The sequence below is a fragment of the Pelodiscus sinensis genome, chromosome 2 (assembly GCF_052426305.1).
Source record: "Pelodiscus sinensis isolate ZL-2025 chromosome 2, ASM5242630v1, whole genome shotgun sequence".
NCBI classification, from domain to species: domain Eukaryota; kingdom Metazoa; phylum Chordata; order Testudines; family Trionychidae; genus Pelodiscus; species Pelodiscus sinensis.
The window spans coordinates 197523629-197546557 of record NC_143053.1 but is presented as its reverse complement, the minus strand read 5'-3'; the positions used below and the strand labels follow the sequence as shown (position 1 = coordinate 197546557).

At 39.8% G+C, this 22929-nt stretch overlaps 1 protein-coding gene and 1 long non-coding RNA gene across 2 annotated transcripts in view; one reads left to right on the top strand and one right to left on the bottom strand.

Annotated features, from left to right (window-relative positions):
* Positions 1-22929, bottom strand: part of LOC149525414 (uncharacterized) — a 168754-nt gene that overhangs the window by 31022 nt on the left and 114803 nt on the right. The window lies entirely within an intron of this gene.
* CHN2 (chimerin 2) overlaps positions 1-22929 on the top strand; it is a 193648-nt gene that overhangs the window by 68511 nt on the left and 102208 nt on the right. Inside the window, exons 2-3 of the mRNA XM_075922141.2 lie at positions 10574-10612; positions 20282-20337. Of these exons, the coding sequence (XP_075778256.1) occupies positions 10574-10612; positions 20282-20337 (95 nt within the window). The remainder of the gene's footprint in view (positions 1-10573; positions 10613-20281; positions 20338-22929) is intronic.

The following is a 22929-nucleotide window of genomic DNA, read 5'->3' as shown; positions in this document are numbered from 1 at the left end:
AAAGTGTGCAGAAAGGTACTGCTAATTAAATATTCATTAATTAAATAAGTTGTGTATTTTGTGATCATTGCAAATTTTTTGAGTGAACCAACAGTTAAGCAAATTCACTATTCGTAACGGAGTTCCCAGTCAGCATCAGTTAGCAAGTTTCTACTATATTGTGATTATCATAAATCTGCAATGCAGGCTTTTAAAAACGTGTGAGAACATACAGAGAATGGTGAATACAGGGACGGATAGGAAAGAGTAAAAGCTGTCGGTTAGCTTCTACAATCAATTACAGAAATAGAACCCCCTCATTTAACCTTGAAGAGTCTTGGTGAGAGAGCTGATAAAATGACACATAGCAGACATAACAGAGCCATGAAAAGCAATGATTTGGATTTTGCTAAAGGTTAATAACTTTTCAGGGAATGTATTGGCTTGTTTGATGAGTCAGACAAATGGGCACTGTGTCAATTTATGAGTGCATTTCTGGAACAGGGAGTTTGCTGACACTATTTTAACAAAAACCTTTCTAATTGCAGCATTTTATCCTGACCATTTTGACCTTTTAAATCTATTTGTTGGCATTATTGCAGTTATTTCAGTTGCATGTTTTTCAGACAGTACATGGGATATTTTATTGTCTTTTGTGTGCATTTGCTCTTTTTTTGAGTTGCAATAAGTGCTGTGTCCTAAGAGATTATTATAATTATTATAATCAGTGGGGATACCCTGATTTGCATCATCTGATGATCTGGTCCTGATTTTTATCCAGGAACTAAGTGATTGTTAGAAACAAAACTATATGTGCCGCAGCTGTGCGATCTGCTAATGTGATGTCATTTGTTTATTTCTACTAAAATGATGAAAGTCTTGTGAGGCCTCGATGATTTAAAAAAAAAATTTAGCTCTGTTTTCTAGCATTAGATTATGAGGTGAAATATGCTACATTTTGATGATTCTGGCTTTAGCTAGAAAATAAATAATGGCCCTAATCACCAAGCTTATTTGATGACCATATTACAGCCATTAATGAAAATAGATGTTTGACCAGACAAGCAATAAGGTAGCAGTTCGTCTAGTATTATTCTGCATCTTCATCTCTAATTTCTCACGGCCACCAGGTTATGATACTTTGCCTTTAAATGACGTTAATTCTGTGTAATGTATAGTATGAATAAAACTTTCAATAACTCCTATGTCACTTAGGAGTTTAAATTCTGTGAAGATCAATGATACTTAGGCACCTACTGGCCTTAGACCCTTTTGAAAATGTTACTTCCCTTTCTGTCTATCCATCCGCTGAGGCTTTTATATAGTCTCCCTCACCATTACAGGCTCAGTGTTGTCTTTGACACTTACACACTCAAAGTTCAACTGTTTCCTACAAACTTTATAGTTTATGCAGAAATGCAAGTAAGATTTTTTTAAAAGTAAGTAAAATATTGCTCATTTAAAAAATGTATTTACAGTTAGATATTTCAATGAACACTGACAATTCAGTAAACAGGTCATCTTGCACAGTTACTTTCCTTGTCTCAGTAGGGTCTTGTTGCCATTGCGTATAGTAGATTTCTACCATTGTTACTTAATTTACTCCTCAGAAATTGACAGTATTGTGCCATTTGGTACTTGGGTAATTTTTATTGTTACTGCATTTAATTCATTCACAAAATCTGTATTTTTAATCTGTATTTTTGTAAAATACACCTGATAACTTTAAATTAAATTCCCTGTTGAACTGTTTGATCATATTTGTTGTCAATGAAAATAATTTTACTTTTAAATTTGAAGCAGAAAGATGACAAAATGAATGAGATGGGAAAATCTAGAAAGACTGTATGTAGCAGACTGAGCCAATAAGTGTGATATAAACAGCAGTATAATGCCAAGTTTATGGTAGGCATAAAAAGCAAAAGATACAAAATAGCTGTCATTTTATATTGTTCTTCTCATATGTGTATTGTTTCAGCATAACTAGTGTGCAGAATGGAACTCCTCCTCTTTTACTAGCATTTTTGACATTTTAAATTATACATTATTGCTGATTTTTTTTAAAAGGTGACAATACAGTAGAAACATCTCAAGTCTGAATAAATATGCTAATTTATAAACTCTTCTGTAAGTAAATAGATTTGGCGCTTCTTGTTTGGTACATTTTGCTGGAGATCAAACACTCTAATAGCACACAAATAACTAAAAGTATAATCTCATAATGGCCATTTGCAGATGGAAAGTGAAGTTTTTTCATTAAAGTTGACAATTGCTGGCTCCTCTGTGGTCATCTCTATGTTCTGCATGAAACATTCAACAGTGTTTGTATAACACGTTGAAATCTTTCAACAGCTCCTTTACAAATTATTAACTATGAAGCGAGTTGATTTTGCTCTTCATAGCACAGTCTGATTTAAGAATTTAGTGAGACTCTCATAGGATGTGTGGTTATTCAGTAATTAAAGAAAATAACTTATTTTCTTAAAATGCAAGTCAGATAGGGATTATAACAGCTGCTTTGATAAGTAAAATAACACCCCCCCACCCATAACAAAGCTAAATCTGAAAACATTGTATATTTAAAATATTTTCCAATGTTACTGCAAGTGGTGCAGTGATATGGTTAACTGAGGTGGTTGTTTGTGTATGCTATTTGTGACAGACTCTAGAACAAACAAAAGGATAATAAGCACTCGCCACCTACTGTACTCTCATTAGGGATTTAGATAAGAAGTGAAATATGAACATTTGTAATTGGCAAGTAGTAAGTACACAGTGGAAAATAAATAATGCAATCATGGCTTATGTGTTTGAAAAAAATAGTGATCTTAGGCAACTGTCTCCTCTTCTCTTCCAAGCCCCTCCCCAATCATTTACATATTCTAATTGTAATTAAAAAAGCCCTGTCAATAAATAATGTTTTTAATCTCCCTGCTCTAAAAGACAACCTTTTAGTTAGCAGAAAAAAACCAACAAATGGTCTGGTAGCACTTTATAGACTAACAAAACATATAGATGTTTTGTTAGTCAATAAAGTGCTACCAAACCATTTGTTGTTTTTTTTCTGTAACAGACTAACTCGGCTACCCCCTGAAGCTCCTTTTAGCAGTTACATGACAGCCTAGATCAGTGGTCCCCAATGTTGCATGGCTGCTGGGCGCCAGGGGGCAGAGTCACTCACGTGCCGGACACACAGGGGCGGGGCCACCCACGAGCCATGCGCCCGGGGTCGGCACTGCGTATGTGCCGCGCGCCCGGGGCAGGGGCCGGCAACGCACCCCGGGCCAGCACCACGCATGGGCCGTGCGCCCTGGGCCGCCCACGAGTCACGTGCTCCAGGCCGGCACCGCACATGTGCCCTGGGGCCAGGGCTGGGGCCTCCCACGCGCCCCGGGCTGGCCCTGCACATGTGCCGTGCGCCCAGGAGAGAGACCGCCCATGCGTCCCGCACCTGGAGCTGGCACCATGCATGTGCCGTGCGCGGGGGGGCGGGGCCAGCCCAGATGTTTCAGTGGGCGCACAGAAATCCCCCGGTGGGCGCCATGGTGCCCGCGGGCACCGCGTTGGGGACCACTGACCTAGATATATATTTTATCTGAAAAACATTGTAAACAAGAAATCATGAGTTTAATCTTCATTGTCATTTTGAAGAACAATTAAAAAATAAATACACTGGTATATTGCAGGTGTAGAATATAGTGGAACAGTGTAAAATCTATCATTCATTGACAGGAAATTTTGTATTCAAAAGTTGTCTCTCTGAGATTAAACCAAAAATGTGTAGCTCTGGTTGAGAAGACAACAGTAAAAAAACAGGGGGAAAAAAGTAACTTTAGAGACTGAAGTAGTGAATCATGTGGGCTTTTATAACAGCGTTGACCCAATGACTCCTTGTGGCCTCTCTCACTGTCGTCCACATATTCCTGTGGTTCTCAAATTATTTGTCAGGTAGAGGAGGACTGAAACTGGAGCACTGCTGGCAGAAATTTCAGTCTTAGAGAGATAGAAGTACAGAGACGTTCTATAATTCTGCATCAAACCTTTCTCTCTTCTTCCGTAGTAGCTGTCAAAGCATCACCAACAGTTCAGGGTGACACACCCTTAACCAACACTCACTTCCATAACAAAGCCCAGTCTTACTTGCTGTGGAAAACCAAGATTTCCCAGAGTAACCAAAATTGGGTACTGCACAGAGCCACTGTCTTAATGGTACGGGAATGTAGAAAGAAAGATACTAATTACTATGCTGCTTATATACTTGATGCCACATCACTTGTGAGCATGATACTGCCACTATCATCGAGGTGATATTGTCAGTTTTTAAACAATCCTATTGACAAGGCCTCTGGATAGAAATAAAGTAAATTGTACAAGTGTTTTGAAGTGGAACTGAAATAGTTACAGTGGATTTATCTTCATAGCTAAGAGTCCAGTGCACTAGAGAGTAAATTCTGTGAATTTAATTTTGATCCATTACTAGAAACACTGATTTTAAATGGTCAATATACAAATATTTGGAATAAGTACACTTAATTCTTTCCAGTACTCCTGATAAGTCACAATGCCAAGACATCTTTGTCAGAAATGCTTTCACTCACTGCTTGTCATATATGGATCTTAGTTGTTATAGCTCCTTTCCATTGTGTCATCTATCCTAAAATTTAAACGTATAGATTTATTTCCATTGGATTAGATGTACTTTGACTAAACAGTGCTTGGTATTTAAATTCCTGTATACCAAAACTGAAGACACAATTAAAAAAAAAAAAAAAAAAAAAAAGCGGATGGACTTTTTTTCTGAATCTTGACAATAGATGATCATCTTTATGTACTGCAGTAATTGATTCCAACTAAACTGGGTTAAAATAAGTCTCAGATTATTTTGTATAACCACATTCCAATGAATAATAGGTGATGTCTTTGATGGCATAATACAAATCTGGTCCATGGGGAAAAATGAATCTTTAAATCCATGCATAATAGCACATACACTACATGCCTTGCAAAATTACCGTAGTGGCTCAGAAATAATGATTTAGGTCTTTAACCTGTAATGGTGGTAGTTGCTGGACAATCAGAGTTTTGGATGTGGACCTCAGGCCTTGTTTTTCACAAGTTGTCCCTCTTTCATCAAACATCATTTTTTAAGATGTTGGCCCTTTGTCTCTAATTTTCTTTAATTAAAAAAAATCCTTGTTACATTCATCTTGTATCTTTCATCTTAAAGCTATCCAAAACATTTCATAAGCTCTTTCATTGTAAGCAACACATTTATTCAACTGCTATGTTTCTTCTTCTGCCTTACATGAAAGTATCTTTCTTAAGCAGCTTGTTATTCTAGTTTTTCTTTGTAAAAACTAAAGCAATTAACTGTAGAACTAATCTGCCCTTTCTCGTTCCCATTTTCCAATTTTACAGTATCACTTTTTTCTTGACTAATTTTCTTTTATCTTTTCTGCCTAATATGACTGAGCTACTGTATATTGAGAATCCTTTGATTTGTTGAAAAATTTTCTGAAGTCAGCATTCATCATTTTTTATCCTCTCTATTATCCATTTAAATAGTTTCTAAAGAGTTTTTTTAGGTATAACAAATATTCATCTTCCAAATAGGTCATATTTTAAAGCCTTTGATAAACAATATTGTCATTAGTATTCTTTGTGAATCTCTGTTGCCATGTTTAGTCTTTCCATCTTTTTGTTAAATTTATGTTCCTCTTCTGTTATACATTCCCAATATAATAAAGAATTGAAATAAAATCATCTGGGTACTTTTTTGTGTCTGTCAGCTTTCCTAAACTCCAAAAAGTTTGTGTTACAGTTGACGCCCTGACATTTTGTGAATAACATCTTCTAAGGCCACGTCTCCACTTGCTGCAGGATTAACACTCTGGCAGTCGATCTTCCATTGAGCCAAACTGTAAACCCTGTATATGATGGAAGCCACTTCACGCCATGAGGTGTTGCCACACTACAGCATCATTAGTTCTAGCTACTGTGTCTCCAGGAAAGACCCACTAAATTGAACTTTGAGGGTGTCCCCAATGGTGCCAGCACTCCTTGCTGTCTCAAGGAGTAAGGAAAATCGATGGGAGTGTTTCTCCCATCAACTTGTCACTATGGGGCCACTCCAGAAAATCAGTGCAAGGTATGTCAACTCCAGCTACACAATTCATATAACTGGGATTGTATATCTTGCATCAATTTTTCTCTGCCAGTGCAGACCTGGCCTCAGTGATGGTGGGAATTGTATGACTAATTAGATACAGGGATGAGGGATGAGAGGACTTTCCAAATAATTCAGAGATAGTAATAGATTCCCTGAGCCATGTTGAGAGCAGCCTTGTGTGATATCTGGATTCTGCACATGTCCCACTAGTAGTGGGCTCTTCCCATATTCATGGGATAACAAATTCTACCTGTGAATTCCATTAAATGTTTCTGCGAGCCATAAACAGGGCCATTGTCACTCTGGATTAAGTTTAAACCATTTGTCCATCATTTTTACACAGATCTATACCATCAAATATAATCTATGATAGTTGAACTGTAAATAACACTGGTAGTATTTACATTGTGAATGGCAGGTATTATTATGCAAGTCATGTATATGAGATACGCCTAGAAAAGTAGGACGGAATCGTGCTGTGTAATTGTAACCCACACACCTAGTGTGGTTACTGAACAATGCAAATGGTACCTAGACCACAGCAACAGTTAAGATCAAGAGATGTCTACAGCACGGGCTGGGAGCCAGCTGGCTTTTAGCTCAGAGGGTAGAGGCTCCTATACTCTGCTTCCAAGGTCCCAGGTTCAAATCCACCTCATGGCAAGTGGGGGTGTCAGGGGGTCCGCACCCCCGTGCGCCTCAGTGCCCCCTGACTGTCTTCATATAGCCCATCTCAGGGCAGAATACAGTCCGTATGGGTTGCTCATCATAGGCACCTGGGCTTATCTCCGTGGCCCTGCTTACCTAAGTCAGGCTGCCACCTGTCTCCACGCCCGGGCCTTTCCTTCGACCCCTCATCGGGGTAGCCTTAGCCGGCCTTCTCCCAGCTCTAGCTGGCTAGCCCCAGCAGGTCTCCCTCCTGGGAGCTCCTGCTTCCTCCACAGCCAGTCCCTCACTGGCCTCTCTCCTCCCCTTGAGCAACCTGGGCTTCTCTATATATACACAAGCCAGCTGTGCTCCTACTCACCCTAATGGGTTCAGCTGGCTTCTCTTAGCCATGCATGCAGTCCTGGATCTTTGTCAGCTGGGCACTCTCTAGCCCTAATTAGCTCCCGCTGGCCTCCTCTCTGCTAGCCCCGGCTCCGGGCCGGACTCCAAGTATTAAAGGGCCAGTGCAGGGCAGGTGCCCTGTCACAGGGGGCTTGTCTGGGATCTCAGCTGGGTCTCTGAGGCTCAGGATGTGCTTCCTTGCTGAGGGGAAGTATGTAACCCACACACCTAGTGTGGTTACTGAATAATGCAAGTGATACCTAGACCACAGCAACAGTTAAGATAAAGAGACCTCTACAGAATGGGCTGGGAGCCAGCTGGCTTTTAGCTCAGAGGGTAGAGGTGCCTATACTCCACTTCAGAGGTCCCAGGTTCAAATCCACCGGTTACAAGATGGGTCTTTCTGAGTAATGGCACACAGGTGCCCCTCACCATTTGTTGAGATCTCCCACTCAGGAACATTTTAATCCACAGAGGAGTGAATTCATCCCCCTCCTATCAGGACCAACAGCAAGTATGGTTCTCATCATCATGAGAAGATTCTTTGTTACATTGACTAATGCTGACTCCATACCACAAGCCTGTGTGAAACTAGGATGTACAGTGTTGAACAGTTTATGAACACTGTATAGTCTTGTTATTGTATAAGAACATAACCTGATTCACTTTGCTTCACTGCTACAACTAACAGTCATCTGTAAGTAGAGGGACTGGGACAATTTGTATAGTAGAGGTGCTAAGAGCCCCTGAACCAAACTGTAAACCCTGTAGATGATGAAAACCACTTTAAGCCAAGGGGCCCTGCCACATCTTGCACTATTAGTTCTAGCAACTGTGTCTGTAAGTCTTTTCATCTGTCTAAACTCTGTTTATCACCCAACAATTCGTACACTTTCTTTTTCCCTGATCAATTTCATTGATAAACTTCTTTAATGGTTAAAGAGATTAATGGAAAAATATTTCTCAATTAGTAACATTGATTTTGTTATATTCTGAGAAATCCTGAAAAATTTTATGAAGCAAGCTATGGAGGTAGATATAAACTCAATAATAAAATACATGGTGCCAGATCCTCATCTGTTTTCTACATCAGACAGTGTTTTCCAGTGTATGCAAAGACAAATAAAGTTTTTGACAAAGAATTGTATGTCAGTCATGTTATTAAGTTGCAGTATGTTAAATCATATACGAAGAACTAGTTATACAAAAGATCTGGTAAAATAATATATTTATAAGTTAATCTCTTAGGGGTAAATGAGTGTTTGTTTATACTAGCAAGGTCAAATAAATTTTACTGTTTTCATATTAATGCCTTCACATAATATAAAAATAATTATGATGAAGTATAAAGCTGGTTACCTTTGGATTGCTCTAATATTATGTACCTCTTTGATTTGAGAGCCCTTTAAATTTGGCAATGTTGTCTACAACACGTGAAGTAGATTTATTTGAAATTCCAGTCTAGTGGACAACATAAGCAATATATCTGCAAATTGTTGCAAATTATTATCCCAGCAACAACCATGATAATGGCTAGGTTTTCTCTCTGTTTTTAAAGTAGTTAAAAGTGGCATACTGTAGTTAATAATTAACATTTCAAGTAAACAGTTCTTTTTAATGGAGGTATATAAAATGTGTGTATTTATAAATAGATAACCGGAGAGTGGGCTCTTAAAACGTAATTTAATTACATTAGCATAACTTGAGTGGGAGTTTAGTAAATACCAAATGCTTTAATTAGCTTGCATATTTTTATTTAGAAGATTAATTATATGCCCCTACATGACTGTGTACAGATTTTAGCAATATGACAGGTTAGTATACATGACCCCTTTAAACACTTTAGAAGCAGCTATACACTAAACTGTTAGTATTCAAGCTGGGTAGGTTACTGATAGTGAAGTACCTGAGGATCTCTGGATACTGAAGTCTGAAACCTTTATACTTGAGCTAAAATATCCAAGTCTGTTGGGCCAGGGTACAGCAGGTTTGCCCAGACAGCATGGCTGTCTGTCCTCATCTGCTGATGGGTGGGGTATTTAGATGAACCTGCTACTTCAGTTCAGGTAGTAGAGACTCACGCTTTTAGAGCATGAAGTCTGAGGTCAGGCCTACACTAGTCCTGGAAGATCGGGTTAAGGAACGCAACTCCAGCTACGTAAAATACATAGTTGGAATTGGCTTACCTTAAGCCAAGTTTGGCGCTGTCTTCATAGGGGAAAAACTTTAAAAACAACTAATAGTCCTGAAGCACCTTAGAGACTAACAAAAAATGCAGTTGGTATCATTAGCTTTTGTGTGCACAACCCACTTCTTGAGATGAACGCCAATGGGAGCAAATGTTTCCATTGGTTTCCCTTACTACTCACGACTGCCAGGAGTACCGGCACTGACCAGAGCTGCCCTCAGAGTTCAATTTAGTGGGTCTTCAGCACTAAATCGAATGCCAGAAGACTTGGCGTAAGGTTCAGTTCCCACTGAGAACAACTTTAATGGGGGCCTCAGGTAATGGTTATAGTAACACAAAGCATCAGCTTCTAGTCTCCTGTGTTTGTCTGTTCTTTGCATCAGTGGATAATAATTGTAGTCTTTTACATTCAGTTGCAGTTTTTCCACTCTACATTTTTTATTGTTGATGCAGTTTTGTGGAAAAACTGTAAATGACACACTGTTTTAAATATAAGGAAATTAATTGAATCATCCCTGTTGTAACTAGTGTTCCCTGTAAGTTATGTGCTTGTGAGGCTGCTCAGAAGAGATTCAGATTCAGATGCTGCCCAGATGATTAACAGGGTACCCATAGCTAGGTTTTGTTTCTCCTGGTGGTGCACATTCACACATACCTTGGTGCACATAAAAATTTTTTATCTGCACATAGATGGAAAAACTCACACATGGATGGAAATATTAGAGGGAACGTTGGTTGTAATCATCAGATTTGAACACATCTTAGTCAAGTCTGAGTCACACATGGTTATCTGAGTGTTACTTACTTTAAAATCTTGATAAATAGCTTAACAACCTGATCTTAAATCAAATGACAATTTGTTGTATTATGCCAAGCCAACTAAATACTGTTTAAACTCTCTCCCTAGCTGACACAAGTTAATTAGCACTTTTGCTCACAAATATATTTAAACTATTTGAAAATTGGTAATAAATTGTCATCTTTAAATTATTTGTAAAAATGGTATCGAGTCCATAAATGGTGAAAGTGATATTCTCTCACATCTTGAACCATATTGTAAATGAGCATGCAGTTCTCTTGAGAAAGAAATGTAAATATTGCTACAAACTGTGGTCTCTCTACAGAAGAAGTATGTAGACAATTTGAGTGGCCAATTGATTGATTTCTTTTTTTCCCCTTTATTTTAGATGCTGAAGAATACCAGCCTCCAATATGGAAATCCTACTGTGAGTATATAAAAAGTTAGAGTAAATAGAAAAACATCTTCTTAAAAGAAGTTTCAGTGGAAAGTCTTTTCCATCTCTTTACAACAATGGCTTAAGTATATTCAATTCTGGTGAAAGTAGCTGCATTTGCAAACTGAAGTTTTCTGTTTATTCAAATAACAGATACAATATTGGCTGCAACAAAGCTTTACTGAATGTTATTGTTTTCAGAGATAAAATGCTTCCTTTTTTAAAAAAATTGCAAAATTAGCTATTTTGGGACAGATAGCTTGACCGTACTTGTAAAGGAGTGCTTTAAATCAATGCTTTTAGAGTGCTGGCAAAATTGTCACTTAGGGATGAGAAAAATTACCCCTCTGAGCAATGTATATTTTGCCAGCATAGCACTGTGCCGGCAGGAGAGCTCATTGAGGTGGATTTATTATGTCGATGGGAGAGCTCTTTTCCATCAGAATAGAGTAGCTACACGAGCGATCTTACACCTGCCTTAGTACAGCTGTGCCACTGTAATCTCACTAGTGCAGATATGTTGTCCTAAGTCTAATTAAGTGAGTAGTCCCTCTAAAGTCCATCAAACTATTGATCTTACTGGTAGGTATATACTCAAGTATTATTTAAATTGAGACCTCAAGGCATTAATCAAGGATCTTTATAAAACTTGAGGCAGTGGTTTCTATATGTACTTAAGTATAAGTAGAGACACACATCTTCTCGGCCTATCAGTGTATAACCCTTCTGCCCGGTGAAGCCAGCAACAGCCCACCTGGTAATCTGAGAAATTCACACAACACCCCTGGGTGCTTCTGAGAGCCAGCACTTGCCCACTTACAAACACAGTCTGAACTTAGAAAATTAACTTTTAATGAAAGGAAGGGAAGTACAGTAAAACTCTGATGGTCCGGCATCTGATGGTCCGGTACTCCTGATGGTCCAGCACCATCAGGAACTCGGAAGTGCTCCGGGCAGCCGGACCATTGGAGCTGCTCTGCCCCCAGCTTCCCCGGTTCAGCCGCTGCTAAAACTGACCAGCGGCTGAATCGGGGAAGCGGGGGCAGAGCAGCTGGAGTGTTGCTGGGTAGGTCCCGTAGCGCTGCCTCTAGGTGCTGCAGGACCAACCCGGCAGCACCCCAGCTGTCCCCAATTCAGCCGCTGCTGAAACTGATCAGCGGCTGACTGCAGGAAGCCCGGGGCAGAGCAGCTCTACCTCGGGCTTCCTGGAGTCAGCCGCTGATCAGTTTCTGCAGCGGCTGACTTGGGGACACCTGGGGCAGAGCAACTGGGGTGCTGCCGGGTTGGTCCGGTAGTGCCGAGGAGCGGCGCTGCCGGACCATCCTGGCAGCACCCCAGCTGCTCTGCCCCAGGCGTCCCCATGAGCAGCTGGGGTGCTGCCGGGTTGGTCTCACCGCGCCAAGGGTTGGCGCTACCAGACAAACCCAACAGCACTCCAGCTGCTCTGCTGCAGGCATCACCGATTTAGCCGCTGATGAAACTGACCAGCAGCGACTGAATCAGGGACGGCTGGGGCAGACCTGGACTATCGGAAGGGGGGCTATGAGGGGTCTAGGGCCAGACCCCTCATAGCCCCCCCTTCTGATAATCCGGCACCCCCTGAGTCCTAAGGGAGCCGGATTATCGGAAGTTTACTATAGTTGGGCATTAATTTGTGAAGCACCACAAACAGGGTTTATAAACATAAACTAAAAGTCCCACTCTTAAGTAGGATGAGCAATGTCCTTTTCTCCTTAGGTTCTTAAGACCAGCAATGTAAATGTCCCCTTCGCATGCCCACCCTTTTCTGCACCCCACTCACAGCTGCCCGTGGTCAGGGCAGATATAGAATTTAGGGTTGCCAGATATTTTCGCAAAAAATACTGAACATGATGGGGAAAAAAAATTGGTTGAGCAAAAAAAACCAAAACATGCCGATTACCTGGCAACCCTGATAGAATTCAGAGGTGCATCCACAGAGTTCATCTCCCATGTTGGGTGGGAGGAGGTAAAGAAGCATCTTCTTCACTCCACTGATCACTTGCTGTCTGCCTGCTCGTGGCTCTCTGTCTCCACCCTGCTGACTGCTGGTTGCATCTCTCTGCCACAGCCCTGCTACTTGTCAGTTACCATCTGCTTCTTGGCTGTCATTTCTGCCCATCAATCTCAAATGATTTCAGTTCCCAGTGATTTCAACTCTTAGCAAGCAGGGTAGAAGAATACCACCCCAACACAATTAACATAAGAAAGAGGCTCTTAATGATGCCTGTTTAGCTCTGTTCTTTGAACAGGGGGGAAGCAGGTCAAACCAGTCCAGGCAGGGGAGGGGGAGGTAGTCTCCTGATCAGAATAACTGTTGCCCACCCCCTCTTACTTTCATAGAGCTCTGAAAATCGAGGCCTTGCTTAGCTCTGCTAACTATGAGCTTTTTTCCTTTGGAACAATTTAGCACAGTCCTGCGTTTCAGTATTCCCACAGAATTACAAACATTAGTAACCATATTTCAGTGATCCCTGCATTAAATACAAACATAGCTGGTGTTGGGTCACAAATTAATTTAATTACAATGAGCAAAATACCCCTCCATCTGCTAAATAATAAATCTAAAGAAAGCAGGAGCATACTGTATTTACACAGAAACACCCAGGGTCTCTCCCCCACCCTCCAGCTAGCTGTAAGGAAAGCATTCTTTCGGATCCTTCTTACAAGAGCATAATTGATTATTAGCCATGCACTTTTTAACAGGGGAGTCTTGAATTCTTAACACACTGCAGAATTTAAAAGGCTGCTGGAAGTCACTCCTTTCTCTAACGGAAGACGGGTGAATATAAGGTTTTCAAATGCCACCTGAGATTGGATCTACAAATATCACATAGAACCCACCTTTCCTGCAGACAGAAAAAATGGTCATGCACTTCAGCTGTGAGAAATGTCAGGTTTTGGTGAGGACCCTCAGCTACTCTGGGCAAGCACCCAAGTATAAAGAGGCAGAAACAAAAAAGAGGAAGGGTTCAAGAGTTTGGGACTTCAGGGCAGCAACAATTCTCTGCCACTGAAGCCAGCACCAGGCTGGTGCTGAGCTTCTTAATTCCTTCTTAGAAACAAGAGAAGAAGATTAGGATGAAAGGCCTGATGGCATTGAGCTTTCTTTGGAGTTCATTTATGTTGTGGTTATATACTGTGCCTTTGTGTTGCTTCAATTTAAGCCACTACTGCCTAGGTCAAGAATTTCGCTCAAGGGGGTAGTATCCTTGACTACTGATACCATTATTGCATTGCTTGACCACAACAGGTTTCACAGTTAGGGCACGTCTGTACAGCAAGGCTAAAGTTGAATTAAGCTACACAACTTCAGCTACATCAATTGTGTAGCCTAAGTTGAAATAACTTATATTTGGCTTTTAGCACTGTGTACACAGCAGGAAGTCGAAGGAAGAGCACCTTTCCTTCATCTTCTCTTACTCCTCATAAAATGAGGATTACCAGGAATCAGAGTAAGAAGTCCTCCAGATCAGCATTATTTCAAAATAAAGGCTTATAGTGTAGACATGCACTTTGTTATTTTGGAATAATATGAGCGTTGTTCCAAAATAACGCTGCTGCGTAGACGTACCCTTAGAGAGCAGGCTGTCTTGAAAAGGAACTGCTGAGTTTCCTTGTATTTATTTATTCCAAAAGACAATTCAAGTCGTGTCCTCTAGCTGTTAACAGAATAAGAGCTGTGCATGCCCTCTAGTGCCTGTACACCAGAGCAAATAATGATTTACAATTTTGTTAACCCTTGCAAGATACTCAGATTGGCTGTATTTCATACCTGTACCAAATACTCTCCGCTTACATTTCAAAGTTTTATTCAAGTGCCTTCTTAAAAGCCATTTGTTTAACTTTGATATTGCATTTTAGACCCATTATTTTTGTGACATCAAAGTGCAATTTATCTGTGTTTGTTGCTGAAACAAAGAGCCACTGGCAGTCTGTGGCAGTCTCTAAGTAACTATAAATTCCCTTTTTTGAAGGTTATTTTTTCTAAGGCAAAAATAATAATGAATCATTTTGTTCAAAGTATCTTGTGGTTTTGATCAAGGGGACTTTGTCTCTAAGCTGTCCATCAGAATTAAAAGTAGAAGGAGACTAGGTCAAATGCAATCACATTTTTAATACTGTCACCAGCATTTATTTTGCTGGCTTTTCAAGGCCCCGTATTTGTGTATCTATTTCAAGACTTAAGAAAAATCCAGCCATTTGTTTTGTTCTAAAGTTCTGAGCACTGAGCAGCTCCACTAAAGGGAATTTCAGCCACAGTGCTGAGTGCTGAACTGCCAGGGAACTGCCAGGCGCTTATCACTTCAGAAAATTAGGTCACTTAATCAGCTATTGAAATATGATCCAAGGAATAATCCGTAGGCACCCTTTAGTAAAATCTTAGCCACAGTATTTGACGTGTATTTGTATTACATCCATAGACTTAAAAATAATACGTATTTGATATGCGAATAAGATTAAACATACGTAGAGCAAGACACAGCTTGTTATATTGTTGATCACACTCACTCTCCTCATTCACATCATCTTCTCTTTGTGTCAGGGGCTGAGGGCAGGGAAACAATCAGCCTCTTTCTCCAGCAGTCAACTTAAAATTAATACATCCAAAACTGAGCTCCTTACCTTTCCTCTGAAACCTTTCCAAGTCACAACATCTCCTTATCCTTGTTGAATTCACCTGCTAGCCACCATTCAGCAAGTCATTCAGACCTCTGACCTGTGGCCATTTGCTCTGAATGCCTCTTGGTGGTAAGTTTAGCAATGTATGACAAAGCATGCCACTACAGGAAGGATCTGCCTCTCTCACTGCAGGAGCTGCTGCTCCCTCTTCATAACTTGGCCCTCTGGCCAAGAGTGACTCCCCCCCCCTTCTGGGGTGGAGTCTTTTGAAGTCTCTTCAGGGAGCATCCAGCAGTTGTCACACCTGGTGCCCAGACCTTGTCAGTTCTGCAGTGACCCAGAAACTCTTCCAGTTCACCGCTCTGCGAGTTCCATTTCCATGGTGGTAGGCAGGGGAACTCCAGTTTCCAGCCCAGAGACCTACAACATGCAGCCCAGGTCTGTTTCATCCCAAAATTGCTCCTTCCTCCCAGGGAGCCTTCCAACCCAGCATCCCATTGGCTCTCTTCTCCAATTTGCTCTCTTCAGGATATGTCCTTCCTTCTGGGCCAGGCCTCCAGGTCCTATTCTTTCCCTTGTTTCCCTTCATTTCTCTCCACTAAAAAGAGGTGACTGCAAACTTCTTCTCAGCTGACTTTGTTGCTGCTAGCTTCTTGGCTTTATACTAGCCTGCCCACCCCTGCTCAGGTAAGCTACCACCAATTAAGGCTTTCCTCTCACCTAATTCTCCTGCCTTGCAGCCTCATTGGCTGATTGGATTCGCCTAGACAGCTCAGTCTTTCAGAGGCAGTGTGGAAAGTACACCACACCACTCTTCCTCACCCAGAAGGAAGATCCATTCCTTGCTCCTCTGCTCTGCGGATCAACTTCAATAGCAGCTACTGGATAGTGTCCAACACAGCATCCAATGGAAAGACTACTCAGAACTACTGTTCAGACTAAACCTTAAATGTGTATAATGTAGGAATTTATCCTAGAAGTGGCCAGATCTGCAGAGAATAGCCAAGTTGGTTGAAAAGGCAAAGAAGAACTTACAAACACTTCAATAGTAGACGTCACTCAGAGAACTTCCTGTCCTAGAACCTGGAGACACTGTTTGTGTCAAACTGGATGGAGAACTCCCTCTGTCACAAAGAAAAGGAATTCTTCGCCCAGATCATGTGAGATTGAAACTGATGGTGGAGAGTTCAACAGAAACCATGAATATCTTCAGCTTATTTCTCAGAAAGAACAGTCAATGGAGCAAACGCTATATAGGGCAAATGCAGAACAAGATTCCAAACTGAATACTGCCCATCATTACAACAAATGAACAGCCAGATGACCAAGTTGTTAAACATTTGGGTCTTGTATAGAAAACCAGTTAGAGTCAGAGACACTTAATATACATGCTCAACTTTAAAGACAGCGTGACAATGTGATTTTTTTAAATGGGGCAAAGGTAAAACTAAATGGGGGAGACATGATTGAATACTAAAGCTGTATTACAGTGTTCACTGCTAGGTGGCACCATAAGCTTCAGAAGGGTAGTCTGTAACTCTAAAAACTTAAATAATCAACAAATAATCTAGAATCACCGTAATGACTAACTAAACATGAGTTTTCATGGGCACAACTCACTTCTTCAGATGAATGGCGTTAATAAAGGTCCAGTTCCAAAATAAATAGTGGATGGGGGGAGGGGGAAAAAAGGAGGGAAATAAATAGTCAATTAGAATGTTCATGCCACATGAAGCTGATAAAGTACAAATTGTTCTAAGTACCCGTTGTTTGTTTTTTTAAGTCATTAGGATGTGGAATATAGTGTGCTAGTCAGGTAATGTCTTTGTTCATACCTTTGTGATGGGTCCCAAACCTGTCAATGAAGTTAATTTCCAAGGCTTCCCTATTTGACTTGTGGAATTGGAATTGGCACCATGTGCAACATAAGTTACCTGAGCAGATAATAGCCATGCCAGGCAATGCATTAGAGTATCTTAAAAGAGAACAGATAATAGAATCATAGAATTCTGTGCACTGCCTATGCACTCAACGGATGTTGATCCGTAGAGCAGATAATAGCCATACTAGGCAGTGCATTAAAGTATCTTAAAAGACAAGATCTCTTATGCTGCTCGCCATGATGGAAGTTCATCTCTGGAACAGAAGCCTAATCTGCTAGTAGCAGCCCTTTAATCTACCACGTACAAGGAGCACATGACAACATCAAAGCAGTATCCACATTATTATTATTTGTGTTACAGTTGACTTACTGCTTCTTCCTCCATGACATTTCTAAGATCAGACCTTTTTTTCTCCAGCAGCCAGACAAATGTTTTCCAGACCCTCATCTGCTATTTGATTACTGCACAGATGAATTACTCTATGATCTCTGAAAACTACCTCACCTCTTTCCATATTATACAAAATATGGCTACTAAAATAATCTCATTTTTCATTTTGACTGAATCCCTCCACTGATTATCCTCACTCCACCACATCAACCTGAAACTTCTTATTTGGCTTTCAAGGTTTCCCATCACTGTGCACCTCTCCAGTGTAATTATGCTCCTCAAACTGTGTTGTTTCACGCCCCCTCTCTTTCCCCTCTGCTCTTCCAGCCTGAAAGTCCCATTTGTCTGTTTCATTCTAGCCACTTCCACGCTGTCTTCCGAACTGCTTCCTATACACGGAACACTCTTGCTGAGCTGTTGTACAAAGTTATTACTTTGTCATTATTTAAATATTTCCGGAAGAACCACTTCTTTCACACCAGGAACAAGAAACAAGATATCTATGTCACATTATACATTGTTTCATTTTTTTAACCTTATTAGTATGGCTGATTGTTTGTCGTTTTCTTTTGTAGTTGAAAAATGTAATTTTATCTAAGACTAAATTTGCTTTTGGCAAAATTTTAATTAGTGTGGAGGGGAACGGAAGTGAAAAGTTCTGGAAAAAATTGCTCCCTCCTCCCCTTTGAAATAGTAGAAAAATGTCCACATTCTTACAATATTTACTTTCCTAATTCCCACCCATTTTTTTTTCTACTGGAGAAAAAAAGGTCTTTCCCTCTTGTCTACATGCCTCAGTCATCTTTGTCTTTTTAGACTGTGTATTCTTCTGTTCTTTTTAAGGCTGTGTCCTCCATCTTTGGGATGTGCTTAGTGCACTGGGGATGCTAACACAATCAAAGTAAATAATAATATGTATTGAATAAAGAATTTCTTACTCCAAATCACTTTTCAAAATGTCAGTACTATTTTTAGATATTTAAAGATTTTATGTTTGAATAATAGTTGAATTTAGTGCTCAGTAGTGTATTCCATATCAAGTTAAATGTCGTGTTATTTTAAAATGTGCTTCTTACACTTTTGTAAGGCCTTGTTTCAGTAAGGAATTTTATGCATATGCCCAACTTCAAGCACTTGAATAGTTCCAATTAAAGTTAATTGGATAGCTTAATATAAATATTTATAGTTAGATACAAGTAGCTAGCTGAATCAGCCATGTCTCCAACTCCAAGTATTCAAAATCATGCGATTTTTTTTTTTAGTAGATGCAGTTTGGGTTTTTTCTAATTTAGTTTAGCATTAAATCTTTAAGGATTGTTGGGGACCACAGTCCCCCCCCCTTTTTTTTAAATGAAAGCTGAGAGCCTCACTTGGTCACATGACTCAAGGAGTTTTGAAAACTACCATAAGACTGAAAAAATTATGGGTGTTGGCAGCCCTGAATCAGGCAGGTCATACTAATTCATAGTATTGGTTATATATTTATTTATGGCCTGATTATACCCTTGTGCATAAAAATCTATATTGGAGACAGGAAATCCTGAAAGATTCTCCTTTTCCATTTCTTGCTGTCGAATCAGGGAGGGTATAGGATTTTTCATCCCCTGCTTCAAAACGAGCAGGGGGCATGACACCCAAAACTTGCATTTTCCCAAAGATTAGTAAAGAAGTCAGAGGAGTTACAAGTGACAGCAATGTCTGCGTGGTAGTTCAGTACCTCCACACTTCCCAAGTTTCTTCACAGCTCTCTTCATCCCTTCTTTTAAAGGGTTAGCCACTCTTTTCCAAGGCTGAAGGAATTCCCCATCACTTACCTTCTTCCCACTACTTGACAACATGCTGATCTGCAACCCATTGAGATCTTGGGATGACCATATCTTCTTTATATATGTACTATATAGAGATCTACATACACAGGGCCTCTCTGCACAGGAGCAAGCCAAGCTTTGGGATTTTTACTGGGGCATTCTATTTGCATTGTAATTGCTTGCTGTCATGTGTCAACCCACATTCACTTCTTGGGGGGTTAATAAGAGGAATGAAGGAGTCTCCTTGAATACCTGAAGGTTGACGAGGGGTCAGCTGTAAGGAACCTTAGGACAAATGAGATCCAGAGTTCACTCAGTTGCTGTCCCTCCCTCTTAAAATAATTTTCACTTTGGGAACTCTTTGGTTGAGCACAATTATCTGAAGTATATTTGAGGATCTTGGGTAGCATATTAAAAGGAAAAGGAAGTGGGGAAATGTTAGTATGTGCTAGAGGGTCTCATTTATACATAAATAGTTATCACTCATTTATTCAGCGTCCACTGATAAGTTTCTAATGATTTCTTTTGGTACTTTATTGCATTTTTTCCCTAGACAATTCTAAGATGCTGGAATTTTATTTAAAAAATCCTATTATTAGGCTTGTTAATAATACAGTGCACAACAGAGGAGTTTTATCTGGAAACATTTGGAAGGATTTGTTGAATCTAGTCTTCCAAGCAAAGTATGGAAATGCACAGTGCCAGCAACAATACAAAACTAAATTGAGATTATATGAATAATAAATAAATAAATGTTACTGGTGTAACCAATTCTATCACTAATTTCCATATAAATGACTTTCATATATTCTAAAAATATCTTCTGTACTCTACCTTTTTTATACACATTTGCATTTTCTCTAAAGCATCTGACTAATAATATCTTGTTTGTGTATGTTGCAGTTCTCTAATTTTTATTACATTTTTATTTTTGGCAGTGTATCAGTTACAACAGGAAGCACCACGTCCCAAGAGAATCATTTGTCCTCGGGAGGTCAGTTCTTTTACTGTGTCTTGTTAAATCTGATGAATTGTTAGTAGTGTATTCATATTGGAGATCTTTCCTATACACGGAGAGCCAACCATCTGTTTACATTTTTCAAAATACAGTGAAACATATTTTATACAATTGTTTTCAGATTATAAGGTGAGTCTTTAAAAATTAATATTTGTTAAATTAACACCAGTATGGGAATACACAAGATTTAACCATCATCGAGACCTCTTTCCTTGTCGAGATGCTCATTGGGGTATTATATGACTGTGCTCTATGCAATGCCTAAATGCTATGTTTCCCTTTTTTCATAGTGTTGTAGGAGAAGGTTAATATATCTGCATAATTAAAGATAGGCAATGTGGCTACACTTGATTCATACAGCCTCTTCATAAAAAGTACCTTTTTGTGAAAGGAGGCTTACCTGTCAGACGTTACTAAGAGCGATCAAGCCAAAATATCTTGAATTAATAGCAGTAGAACTTTGTTCTGGCATGTCTTGGAAACCTTAAATGTGTAAAATGTAGGAAATCTGTGAAGTTGAAAGACTGCAGAATAAATGTTTTCTTGCTTGTCTTTTTTTTTTGCCATTCATTTCTCTTAGTTTTTTGCTATTCATCTCTAATTGTCTTTTGAATATGGTAATATTCCTTCCTTCAGTACTGTGTACTTGGTAATTATAAAAATAGGATATAGTACATATATATTAATTTCTCCAATGAATCAATAATTTTGTGCTAGCTTTGGCTAACTAACATGTAAAAGACAAAGTGGTTGCAAACTCTTACAACACAGTTACCATAATAAGTATTAATAATAATAATAATAATAACAATAATAATGCTGAACTCTTATTTGTGTAAAACGTATACAGGGATCAAATGCAATTAAAATATACAAGATGTGATGTTAAACCCTCCAAAATATACCAGAAATAATGCATAGAAATGTATCAGTGTGATATTCCCAAATGTCATAATTATATGCTTTGCCCTCCTTCCCCATGCTTTTGTCTGTTGAAATAGCCCCTATCAATGTAATATTTGAGTTGCCATTCAGACATGTATCCTCACGCATGGCTGTGGTGCAGGGAAGTATACTGAGGCACAGACAGATCAAGTGACTTTCCCAATTTCCAAGGAGTCTGCACCAGAGCCAGGAATTGAATGCAGATCTCCTGATTCTCAGCCCAGTGCCTTAACCATAAGACCAACCTTTTTATACTTTCTCTCAGAGATGCCAGCTACCCGTTGTCCAACAGTAGGGAAAAATTTTGGCATAAGAAGAAAAGCCTTCATGTTCTATCAGCTGAAGGTGTAATCAACCTGAGTGTACAAGATTATAACACAGTGACCTCAACATGGTGACCCTCTGGGACTGCAAAGCACATAGGCCAAACAGCTTTAACAAAACTTATTTTCCCATACCAAACTGATGAGAGCTAGTACTGCACAGTTGTAGCAGTTTTCCAAAGAGAGCCCATTAAGATTTTTATTCAGTGAAAATCCAGATAATCAATTCTTTCACAGCTACTTAGTATCACATCTTCAAAAGAGTATAGGTAATAGGCATGGAAGAGTATCACTCGCTCCACAGTTCTGCCTTATCTACACTCACTCCATTATAGGTTGAAGAAATACAACTTAATCCAGAGGTATAGCAATTAAAAGAATACCACTAGTGGCATAAATGTGTAGGCAAACAGGTCAATCAAGAACTCTGAAGTAACATGGGTATGTCTACACTGCACACTTAGCTCGAAATAAGCTACGTAATTTGAGCTATGCAAATTGTGTAGCTTATTTCCAGTTCATTTTGAAATAGCTTATTTGGTAATTTGGTGCTGTCTATACAGCTCCAAATTTTGAAATAAACTGCTATTCCAAAACAGTCCTTAATCCTCATGGAACGAGGTTTACAGGGACGTCGGAATAGGAAGCCCGTTATATTTTGAAATAACTGGCTTGTTTCAAAGATGCAGAATAGCTATTTCAGGATACTTCTGGTATTCCGAAATAGTGCCTCAGTGTAGATGTACCCGTGCTGTCCTGAACATAGTGCCTTGCTGAAGTAGCTGGATGACTTTTTTTGACAGGTGAGGCATATATCATAAATTACACAAATTCTAGTATACATCCCCCTCCTTACAGTCCTGGTTAGAGATCTCTGGCTCTCCTCTGCCCTTTGTACCTGCAGAGGTCCAATGTCACCTGTCCCCAAGCCATACGGGGAGTCCTCTGCACTTACACTGTCATGGCCCTGCTCCCTCACTCATCACTCAGGAGTGTGGGAGCTTTCCCCAGGCAGGAACTGTTCAGCAGTGGGGTGATCTTTCCTCTAGCTGATGTTTCCTCCTTCTCCTCTTCCTCCTTTGAATCCTCGCCAAAGGGGAGTTGAGGGGGCCTCTGGTCCGTGTGGGGCCAGGATGACCTTGAACACTGATGTTTTGGCAAGGAGCCCCTGCTACCCTTAAAAGTCAGTATATATACAAGTATACATATCTCTGTGTGTGTATCTAATATATAAAGGAGAATGTTTGTGTATTTGTGTGGTAATAACTTGGGCACTATAAGAGCTACCACAACCAAACTT